The 12,635-nt window shown below is 38.0% G+C and overlaps 1 protein-coding gene across 1 annotated transcript in view; it reads right to left on the bottom strand.

Moving 5' to 3' along the window:
• Window positions 1-12,635, bottom strand: part of PCP4 (Purkinje cell protein 4) — a 55,781-nt gene that overhangs the window by 32,096 nt on the left and 11,050 nt on the right. Inside the window, exon 2 of the mRNA XM_082484867.1 lies at window positions 3,544-3,595. Within this exon, the coding sequence (XP_082340993.1) occupies window positions 3,544-3,595 (52 nt within the window). The remainder of the gene's footprint in view (window positions 1-3,543; window positions 3,596-12,635) is intronic.

Below are 12,635 nucleotides of genomic sequence, written 5' to 3'. Positions count from 1 at the left end.
GTGTTTCTTTAGAAGTAGTCCTTTGACCAGTTTTCACCCAGAAAAACTAGTTTATGTAATTTACTCCAAATGATATTTTTGTTTTTCCCACTCTGACAACAGAATGAAATTACATAGACTTCCCTGACAGCAATATAGTATGTTTTGGACAGAAAAGCCACTCATTACACAGCACCCACTGAAGCTTTCAGGAGCTCTTCCACTGACTTCACTAGGCAATGAGGTACCATGAGAGCATATTGTAATGCAATAGTCACTCTTCCTAAGGAAGACATGAATCATAACCTGTAAAAGGACAAACTACAATTTGTTTAAAAGGTCAAGACAGACAAATGACCAGCATCCAGTGAGGTCATTGAAGGTTAACAGCAAAACTCTCAGTGTGAGTAAAAGTTACTCCAACAGAAGTGATTATTCAGTATTTATAATACTGATACAGCTTCAAGAACTACCACGTTTATTGCTGCATAAAACCCAAGATCATATGGTAGTATATAGTACATGAAATATAGTGGTGAGGAATCCTGCCTGCTAATGACCAGTGCTCTGAAAGATGAGAAGAGGGAGACTTGTCCTCTACACCTTATCACCTAGCAGTCTGGAAGACTATTCAAAAAGGCATCTGAGGAAAGATAACTGCTGATGAGTGAAGGTTCCATGTAGGTACAACAGTCTTCATCAACATTACAACCAGTATAGTTTGTGTATTTCTTGTCCCATTATCACAAATTCTTGTACTGTGGCGTGCCACTGCTCCACACCACTGGCTTTTCTGAAGCTCAGTCTTTTCCATTGCTTATCCCCCTGAGCCAACAAGCAAAGCTGCTAGAACAAGGCAGTGCCAGTTCAGTAGAGATTGGGACTAAGCCTGCATTTTGAGTGATAGAGTCCTCCACTGGAAGGGAGGCTAGCTAAGAGAGACCACTGCTGTGGTGGTCAGAACTAAATACAACTAATAATAGAATGTTGCTATCTAACAAAGGTCAAACAAGAACGTGCATTCACAAGTGTTTACCAAAACTATCACTACTATAAAAGGAATATTCAGAGATTTCATTTCCCTGAATGCTTTACAGTGACAGCAGTGCAACACATCTTCAGAGGGAGAATGCTGATTGCTATGGTCATTAGTTTTTTTTCTCAAGTTTTTAGACACCCTAGAGATGGGCACAAAATTCATTTTCTACAAACAAAGCTTGACCCATAGCAGTGTCTCCACTGTGTAAATTGAAAACCCTGAACACAGCTGATTGTCTCTATTGTTAGGGCTAGTTTTCAGCAGCTTTTCCTGATCTTGTAATCAAGAGCAAGGACAGAGACCAGACAAGCTTGCCTTTGCAGACATTTTCATAGAATGACTTTTTTTTTTTTTCCCCCTTTTTTTAAACAAGATGAAAGGGATTTTGGTTTCTACCCCCATTTTCAACATAAGAGAAAGCTTCCTTTTGACAGGGAAGCAAACATCTGAAGAGGCTGCTAACAGCCACAAAGAAAGTTTAAGACATGGACAAATTGCAGACTTCTGACCAAAAATCACGTAACAGAGGATTCATTGTGTATGTAGGTTTACAGCACACCCCAGTTTTCAGAGGAATAAATCAGTTCTGCTTTAGTTCTAGCTGCACAGAGCTAATAAGGACAATGAGCTATACATTTCTGCTTCTTTGATTTAGAATTCAATCTCAGGTTCAATGTTTGGATTCTGCTTTATTTTCATGCAAGCATGTGGATTGGGGACAGAAGACTCCATCTCCCCTGTTGCTCCTCTATTTTATGTAGGTGACAGGGTTTTGTTATAATTTCGTTACGAAAAATAATTGCTATCTATTTGTCTAAGATTAACTGCACATCAGCCTGTTCATATTATATAAAAAAAACTATGCTACAGCTAGAATCATATGTATTTGTTAATCAACAATGCAGCACTTTCTCACTCAAAATTCCCTTTCAGGAAAAAAAAAAGCTTTTAAAAGGCTGCAGGACCAGTAAATCTAAGCTGAACTTTACAACAGGATAATTTTATTTGTGAAGAAATTCAAGGCAAATGAGGTCAGTTCATAAAGTGCTCAAACAGCAAAGAGAAAAACATGCTTCCCATGCTGCCCAAATGGCTGACATAATTTTGCTTGCTTTCCTTTCCTGTTAACTTGAGAATGCAAATAGCTTTGCTGTCAGGGTACATTTGTTCCCACTAATTCAAGACACTATAACAAGCCAAAATATTTATTTCTTTTTTCCACTCTAATTTGTGTCTTATCATATTGGGAATATCGTCTACAGATTTCATTTACTGTAACATTATGCAAACAGCCCTTATGGGAAAGTCATCTCTCTGTAATACGAAAGTTAAGCATAAAGAAGTCTCTTAATGTTCTAGGATATGTTGCCTCAAAGGGGCCAAAAATTCTGTTCAGACCAATATGTAAAGGCCAAAATATATTTCCAAAATAACTGCTCAAATATCCTATCTCTGAAAACCCTTGGCTTCTCACAGAAGATACTTACATTCTTCCTGCTTCTCAGTACACAGGACAGACTAACAGAACATATTCTTTCAATTAGAACTGGATGATCAAACAGAAGCAGACAGCATATTTGTATAATTCAGTCCTTATCCCATTCATGAATGTCTACAAACTGATGTCGCCTCACATTCAGCTAGGTATATAAAGTTGGTCAAAATGTTTTCCTTTGAAAACTTTCTGATGGTCACTGGATTTTAATCATGTGATCATTTGTGTGTAAAGCATTTCTGCCTCCTATAGGAAATAAAAGGAGATTTCAGCTAAAAAAAAAATTGCTGTTTTCACTGAAAATTCAGTTTGATTTTCTTCAGTTAAAACACAACAACTTTTTGTAATTAGAATTGTTTGTGCGACTTAAGGGGCAGAAACTGGTTCCTGCCTTGTTGAAGGCCGAAAAAGCAATGACTCACCCCTTAAAGCAGTGGAGCACAAGTCCAGATTCACTCAGGTAGAGTACCAAAGTTAAGAGCCTATTTGCCATATGGTTCTTCCATGTGAACAGCTCCATCCATATCCTATGTCAAACAACACTCAAACGAGCACTATGCAAGTGGCTTCTAACTTTGGTATCTTAGTTATGTGCATAAAATTAAGTGAGATGAATCAGACCACAGAAACTATGTTTATGAGCATGTCCTTTGTGATTAGTTTACTTTTTCCCAACCTCCCCATTCAGATAGCAGCTGCTTATAATACATAACCTAATCCCTCGGTGTCCTTTTTGCACATACCTGACACAGTCTTTTTCTAGCCTTATTTGTGTCTGCGCTGCCTTTTATACAGTCCTTTGGTTTACCATAGTACAAGCTCAGAATCAGGTCTCTACTTTAATAGATGATTTGAACATTCAAATGTAAAGAAAATAATCCCACTGAAGCCCTTCCAGTTTTTAAAACACATTCAAAAGATAAGATATGAAAACAGGGCCATTGCTACTTGACATCTATCATTACATTAAAAAATATTGTGGCTCAGTTTGACTCAATATTCTTCATCATGAAGTACAGTCTACCCTTACCATTCTCACCAGATGTCTTGTCTTTTCCATTTGTAGCTCCAGTTCCTTGTCTCTGTTAAGGGGGGGAATAAAAAAAAACACAAGTGGTCAGAACACATTTGAATGTGCATTTTCCCCTTGGAGTTACTAGCAGTTACAGCCTGGTTTCTCCTTGATACCTTTGACAGTCATTCACCCTCAAGCAATATTGCTTGGAAATACTACCAGTCAGAACAGGAATACTTAGTACCATGATTTAGGTACAGCTGTATAACTATGTGTGCAACTGTATGTAACTATCACATTAGTAATAGGATATGTGTAATCAAGTTTCCAGCAGTGCAAGGGTATGAGCTACAGTAAGCCATCTCTTCAGGTCCCTGCTTTGCCTCCATTTCCATAATTCTTCTGACCTCACTTTGGCCAGAAAACTCATCTTTCCACTCTAGCCACAAGTGGAAATGGAACTTCCCACTTCAATCCTCTCTGTCCAAGAGGAATAGCCTCATGACTTCCCATGAAACAAACTGATTTAAGTCACTCTGCTAAGTAACATGTGTCAAACACCACTGCAGTCCAAATAAATATTCACAGTGGCAGAGCTGTGTGGTTACACTACTAGGTAATTTTCTAGCTTAGGAACAGTCACTCTATGACAATTATGCTGCATCCCCCAGAGAAAGCAACTCACAGATGAAGTTAAGGTACTTCAGCAAGTATGGAAAAACTTGCATTTCTTATGCAAAATTATTCATACTTGCGTGTATTACTGAAATAGACTAAAGAACTCATCCTCTAGGGTTGTACATGTAAGAAAACTAGGAGTATTAAACTAAGTGAATAAATCCAACCACATTCTGCCATCAGAGGCAGCACGTCCTCATGCATCAGGAAAGTTAACAGCTGCAGTAGCACTGCAAACCAAATGGTTTGTACCAAAATACGGACAGCCATATCAATTCTCCTATGAGAATTCATACAAGCATACTTATCTGAAGGTATTTACTCTGGAATATCTGGTTAAAACCTTCTCTACTGCTCTGGTTTGTCCTTCATCTCCCACAGTGGTGGTATTTTCAGGGTATTCTGTGTATATAGAGCTAATCACAACAGAAGTACAAAACTTTCATCTGTACTCTTAGCTCTTATTAAGAAAGCCAAGGGCGAAAGAAAGTTCTTCAAACCCCTCAGGAGAATACAAAAGAGCTACATGTGGTCTATTGTGCATCCACATGCCAGTGGTGAGGTTACTCATCTTCTGTGGCAGACTTCAATGCATATATCTCTGCTCTACTGGCTCTGCCTCATCTCTCACTCCGTGCAATGAGACAGAGCATCCCTAGAGAAAAAAAAAAAAAAGCGTCTATAACCACAGCTACAGTCTCCCCATACAATGGAAATATATTTGTTTCTCCCTGGAGCCTCAGAACTAAGACAAGGGATAAAACTTGGCCAATAACAAAAAAAATAGGATTCTAAAAGGGATAAACATCTTTCACTAAAACATAAATTACCAACAGCCAGAAATCAATAAATCTACCCAACAACTGGTTTTGCTAAAGATATTAACCTTTATGGCTTTATTTAAAGTTTGGTTAATATTTCCATATTTCAATTTTGGTCCACATTTGAAACTAGATTTTAGTCTTAATTTACTGGGCCCTTCAAAAAAAAAAAAAAAAACACACAAAACAACAAAACAACAAAATAGTGGATTCTTCCTGTCTATAATATGGCAGCTATATTGCTTTTTCTTTCCTTGTTTTTAAATGCTTTTTCAAGTTGTCTTATTTCACATTTCAGGCTGTGCTACTTAGCTTTTATGTAAGCTTCTCTTTCCTCCCTAGGCTATACCTGTCAAGTTTGGTCTGCTATTGATGGAGTACTGGAATATGGATCCACACATTTATTTCATGTCTCAGGATTTCCTCTCAGGGAAAGGGGGAAGTTGTCAAAAAAAAAAAAAAAACCCACACAAATAAAAACTTGGCTTCAGTCAATTAAGGTTTTTCTATTCATGAGGTCAAGATTTTTCTTTAAGTCTGAAATCAGCCTAAGTATTCTACAGCCATTTATTTGATTGGTGACAACTGGACATATACAGATTGAAGCCTGAAAGTCTGCCAAACAAGCTTCTGATAGATCAAAATATTTATATAACTGAAGGAAAACCTATAAGTACTGTGCTGTCTTCCAAGTGAATGGATTTGAGAATTGGTTTCTAATTAACAAGCCATTGAAACTTATGAAAAAGCCATATACAATGTGATCATCCACCTGGAAAGCCTTTAGCCTTTTATTTCAATACATTCAGTGGACCTATTTTTTTAAAAAACATTTTCAAGATGCTGGTATTATTAGCAGCTGGAGGTTCTTGCTTCTTTCATCACATTTCATGATGCTACCACAGACTGCAGAACAAAGCTTAGCTTTTTAGTGTCATTCAGAGCACAAGAGAATTAAACACAAGGAAGAGTTACTAGGGGTATTTTCAAGAAGCAATGGATGAAAGCCCTCCAAAAGCTGGTGTAACAGATTTTGTCCTCAGATGCAATGGATCAAATTAAAATCAGTGAAGTATAAGAAAACAATATTAATTTCCAGGGTTTGTTTTTAAAAGAAAATCCTCAAGTTGTTGACCATATTTTCAAAAATAAAAGCAGTCTAACACTTTGTTTCCTATAACTTGTAGCCAGCTTCCTCCATTCAAAGATTGCTTCTAAAATCCCCCAGCATTTTCTAAGGCAAGCACGACAACAGAAGCATTGAATAAACTTTCCACTAGGCATCAAAGAAGAAACATCAGGGCCAAAATGAACATGGATGCAAAATCATAATGATTATACAGTAAAACATGATAAACAATTTTGTTGCTATGTTGTGTAGGATGAAACAGTTTGAGTGCTTGGGGCTATATTAATTTTTTAACTCAGTGGTTTTACAAAACAAAGGCACATCATTAAAAGTGTCTCCAAAAATCAAAGTCACTCCCAATTTGTCAGAAGAGGAAGGAAAAAGGACCATCGCCACATGCTCAAAATCCTTATAAGAAAAGAACAGGTTTACTTTCCTGTTAAATTCTCAGTGCTATACACAGCAGCTAGTTAATGTGGTATGAAAAAGTGTACTAAATTAGTCCCCTAGGTGTACAAACTAAGGTCAAAAGTGAATTTGCAGCCCGGAGGACTTTTCAAGAAGAATGTTAAATTACTGCAGCAGCTTTCCTGCTCGTTATTTTAGCCCCTCCTGCACCCCCAAGCCTAATTTTTGCCTTTAATCTTACATTCTGTTCTTGCCTTGAAATAGCCTGACCTTTTCAGTTATGGTTCCAATTAGCACCTCAGTGTTAGGGATTGTAACCAGGTGTTCATTACAGGATTTTGGGAGGCAGAGGGGTTGGTTGTTTTTTGATGAGCCACATAAAGCCAAGATCAGGGACATGAAACTGCCAGAGAGTTCTGACAAATGGACCTATACAGTAATAACATCATTCTGCCACTTCATCTGAGTGCGGGCCAACAAGGCTGTATCCCAATAAAGCAGTGGCTGCAGATTTTCAGAAGTATGTTGTTTCTATATCAAAAACTGAAAGAGTATCCAATGGTAGAATTAAGAGAATAGAAACAGTAAAAAGTTCATAAAGTGAATAGCAGAAAGAGTTAGTGTAGACAAAAAATAATTTAATTGACATATATGAAGTGTGACTAGGATGTTCTGTATTCATTGACAAGAGAAACAGCAGTAAAGTCTGGGCATATCCTAAACTCCTCTTAAGCCTTATTCTGCTACCAGGTCCATCCCTAACAAAAAGCAGTACATGTAACAGAAGGAAATCCATGTTAGTACAATGCAGCACAAAAGTGGCTGTGGGTCAGCCAGCTGTGTGCGCCAAGCAAGCCTTTATTCTGCACTACCATCTGTTCTCCAGACAAAATTTTCTCTGTAAGAGATAAATTGAATCAAACAAAACTATTTCATAAGCGCCTTTTTTTATAGCCTTTTGCTTTCATTAGAGTTCAGCTGCTTTAGCCTTAAAATGAGAGTGCTGAAAAAAAAAAAAAAAACATTTTTCAAATTTAAAGTTTATAACCTTTCTGCAAATTAAAACATCACTGTAAATATCTGCTTAAGGACTTTACATGTTTTTCAAGTAGGGAAAGCTTCCTAGTCAGCAGCAGAATAATCAGGAGATACAGCAATTTCTACCTACTGTTTTTCAGGACTAAATGCCTCCTGTACAGTTCCTTAAATCAGGACAATTAGGGTTGAATTTATCCAGGAACAACACAAAAACCAAAGTTCTTACAGGCTGATCTTTAGTGTTGGTTGATCTTTGAAAATACTGAGAATTTTAGACTACTGAAGGAAGCCCGAGTTGAAGTTCATTACACTATAGGCATAGGTAGATCCCAAATCATACTTAGTATGTAAGCATCACCGCGTGACGGTTCATAGTCCGTTTTTTTAGTTTCTCCAAGGTGGAATTTTGAGGACATTACATTAGCATGCACACTTCCTACAAACTAAAGAATGAATTGGAGAAATCTGTATTAAAAACACAGAACAGAAGACTATCAAATGTGGGACCTACATACTTCACTCCTTTTCCATGTACCTCCTGTCCAGGCATATTATATTCAACTCATCTGGTTCTAAAAGCCCAGAGTTTTCCCATGCTTTTTAATCGCTGGTATAAATTTGCTATTAAAAAAAAGACATCCAGAAAAACAACATTCACTTTAAAAACTATCCGTGGGCATTGAGGGAAACATTAGCTATTACCAGTAGATCAATATATTATGCATACATGCCACTTGAAAATAATTATGCAATGAGGTGATATCCTGAGCTGACTGAAATCAATGGGAATTTTGTAATTGCTTTTCTTTCATGCTGTAACAAAGAATACAAGCTGTATGTCAGAAACTAAATGAAGATCCAAAATTTAAGTAGGGGCAAGAACCAAGCAGCTATGATCTGGGTTGAGCTGATATACTCTGTAGAATTCAGGATTCAAAGTGATTAATTAGGTTAAACCCTTCTTTACTGAAGAGTTCTGTTTCATTATGTTTGACAACCTCTTTCTAATGTCATGTATTGACTTGAAACTATAACACTCAGCATTTCACACATTTAAGTGTGAAAAACATTACTCTTAACCACAACACAGTAAATAATTTGGTAATAAGAAGGAGAAAATATATTACCATGTTTAAGATAAGTTGACAGCTTGAAAAATGATGCTGCTGTGACAAAGATTTGTTTACTGAAGCTGCAAGGGATACCTGATCTCTAAGTAATGGGACTGGAATTTTAGCATCACTATTTTTTGGAATTATATATCAAAAAACATGAAAATGAACATTTGGGAGAGAACATGCACAAATTCTGCCATTTCACTCATTCTCTCCTATTATAATGTCTTCTCAAAACTAGTTGCAATACAACCAGATGGGAAATCCCAAACCAACTTCTGTGGTGTAAAGGTTCATTCACACCAGTAACAGCTAAAGAACATCTGCAGACAGAACTAAAGAATCCCAGAGAGAAGCCTGAATATAGTAATGAAAATTGCATTAGAAGCTACACAGGTAAACTTCCCTCACTAGTCTATTTGTGCATCCTTTACAAGTTCCTCCACCTTTTTCCTACATTTTTATAGGCATGGTACTGAATATTTGAGATGAAAGCATCCTTCAAAGACCACATCTAGGGTAATAGCATCAGGTACAGAACATCTAGCCAATATTTTGTCTGAATGATGGATAAATCTGATAATGTGTCTGTTCCTTCTGTCTTACACATCATTGTAAGAAATCAAGACCACATTTTCTGGGCACCTGACAGAAAGGAAAAATACTTATCAACATATACTTCAGTACAAAGGAGCCCACTCCTGGTTATGACCAAGCTTACATTTCCAGTAGAAGTGGCTTTCTGGAGACTACCGCTTTTTCTTGACTGCTCTCACCCTAGGATCTCAGTTCTTTAGGATATGGCCTCTACTCTCACCTGTGTAGCACCTTCTCTGCATGCTCCTTTATGCAAAGGGAGTTTTCTGCAGCCAGTTTCCTGGTGTCTTGCATTGCCAGGGCAGCATAATATTGCCAGAGCAAGAGTGCCAGAATTCATCTTTCAACACTGGATGTCAAAACTAAAAGATCCCTGGCACTCTGACGATTTCTGTAATTATCTTCATGGGTCCAGCAGTGTTCTACTTGACCAGCTCTTGATTGTCTCTAATTTTATTAAGGTTCTCCTATAGCTATTTTAATAAATTAAAACTTCACACATGAGCTAAGATGAACTGATAGGATTCAAACTGCAGTGGCTAAAAGTTGGCACAGTGACCAGCACTGTTTTCCTTTGACTTTTCTAGTCACCGAATGTACATCACAGAATGGTAAGGGTTGGAAGGGACCTTCGGAGATCATCTAGTCCAGCTTCCTTGCCAAAGCAGGTTTACCTAGAGCAGGTTGGACAGGAATGCATGCAGGCAGGTTTTTAATAACTCCAGAAAAGGAGACTCCACAGCCTCTCTGGGCAGCCTGTTCCAGTGCTCCATCACCCCCATGAGTATGCACACACATGCACATTGTCAGCCTAGAAACCAGAGAAATATTTGTCAAAAATTGACAAGGCAATGGATAATTACAGATGATTTTCCTTCTACACACCATGGACCAGTACCTAGGTCTTGATATTGCAATGATCTGGGCAAGACAATCTCTTCACAATTTTCCTTTGTCTTTCTATGAAAGACAGAACATCTGTCCTTGAGGACCTGGACCTCAGCATTCATATCCTTGCACCTTTGCCAGTCATTTACACTAGTGCAAATTAAACCTCAAAGAATTCTTTCAGACACAGAAGGAAAGCACTATATTCATGGTATAGCTGTCCATACAAGCTGAAGCCTGCATGAAAAGCATACAATTTGCCAGGTTCACTGTTGATGTACTGGTTGCTGCATTTCCCCAAGAAGGAGGGCATGCAAATTTAGGTACTGTTTACTGCAGGTGAACCCATAACTCCCACAAGACAGCACCAGGAGGCATGCTGGAGGAAGGCTCTGGCCCTCCTGTTGATCCACTGGACAACCAGGCACAGAAAAAGCAATGGGAACTGAAGGAGTAACCTTGAAGCTGGGACTTCTCAGGGTATGTGACAGTTGTAGTCCCTGATCCTGGGCTATTTTGTTTCAAATGTGGTCATGGTCCATGTAAAACATTTTATTGACATGAATATACAAAATGCATAGTCTACCCAATAAGCAGAGTGCCTTAATCACAGGGCTGCTCACAGTCCTAAAGCATTTGTCTCAATTTAAGAGGTGTAATTTTTTCACTTTCATGCAGAGTTTTTGGCTTGAGGTAAGTCCTAAGAACAGGCACTTTTGAGTGTACACAGGCAACGGAACCCCAGCACCCAGCACATTTCCAGGTTAAATAAGGAGGCACCTAATGAAAATGAGCAGAGGGAATCACTGTCTGGGATATAAGAATCCATTTACAGTGCTGTTTTTAAATATTCTAATAGCACTGAGAAGAACTTTCACTGTGCCCCACTTTTGCCAATGCTGGGCTGTAATTTATAAATCAGCACAGTGAGAACCTGCTGATTTTGTATTCACATTCAATATAATGTTCTAAACAGAATATTTACACCAACACCAGATGTAACCAACATAATTAGCAGAAACAGTAGCTTGCTTAATATTTAGGTTATTAGCATATTTTGAATTAAAACATTATTAAGCAGATATTTCTCCAAAGACATTGTAATCACATTTTTTTTTTCTGAGGCAGGGATTAATGGTATCTTTGAAGTTAATTTTGAAAGCAGCTGCAAGAATGTATTTCCCAAATCCTGTTAATTACCATGCCAGCCATGAGAAGTAATCCCTCTTTTCTGCGGGAAATGGAGGATTTGATCCTGCAAGGTTTATTTAGAGGGGTAACTCATATGTGGACAAGTAGTTGTCTTCAACTCAGCAGAATTACTTCACATGAGTTGGAACCTCAGTGTGATACTGTGGAATTTCTACAAACTGCATGTTAGGTTTTGTTTAGCAAAGGGCAAAGAAGGTTAAGTCAACTACAGAGCAAGCCTTCTCACACAACTTGCCAAAAAATTACCTCAGCTCTCATTTCAACATGGGTGATACAGCCCATATCCTAATTACACTGGAAATTGATAAAGAGGAAACATCAAGGTGACCCCAGAGGAATACTTCAATTGCATAAAAATTGATTAAGCTAGATGGCATAAGTGAAAAGGGACTGAGGTTCTGAAGGTGGTCTCTTCCTTTCTCCTATTATTTCTTATCTATTGGTAGCATGAGACCCAACACTACAGTTCCAGAAAGGGCATTTTTGGGCAGGAAACCCACCTTAAGAAATCCTATTTCCCGGTCTAGCACAATCCAGCTGCACCTTCCCATCCCCAAGGCCTCATTTATTTGCAAGGTCATACAGAAAATAGGAGCACTAAAATTACTGAAGTTAAAAATAATCTTTCAGCAGAGCTCTGTGTTGAAAACAATCATTGAAATGATCCAGGTAAAAAAATACATAGTTTCTGTTGATCACTTCAGTAATGTAGTTGATGTCTCTGATCCACAAACAGTTGTACCAGGGCAACTGAACAGGCAAACAAACAATACCTTGGGGTGGAGGCTTTGCAATTTTGTTCTGGGAACTGAAAAATCAGGGCAAGTCATACCACAAAACATAGCATGCTGTACCTCCCTGTGATGTTGCATTACCTCCTAGCAATCTTTACTCTGGAACAGAGAAAAACATGGAGCAACACAGGTACATCCATGCAGCCTAAATTATAAGCATTGGCCACCTGTGCAGTCAATTCTGACAATTAGTGGCAATTGACTGTGGCATCTGATTAGGAGCCAAACAGAACCTTGGGGAATCTGGAAAAAGCATTTGGATTCAGATGGTATCCTGGGTATCATTTAATATTAGTGTCCCCAGACAGGAAGAGTACCTAAGACAATTAAAGGGTCAGAGTCCTTGCCTAGGCATAATATAACTGATTATGGATGGTGTTTTTGTAATAAATATCTACTTCATATTTCATTCTTCCAAACCCTTCTG

This window comes from Vanellus vanellus, assembly GCF_965231255.1.
Source record: "Vanellus vanellus genome assembly, chromosome: 1".
NCBI lineage: Eukaryota > Metazoa > Chordata > Aves > Charadriiformes > Charadriidae > Vanellus > Vanellus vanellus.
The sequence above is the reverse complement of the archived record's forward strand: the minus strand, read 5'-3'. Positions and strand labels throughout refer to the sequence as shown.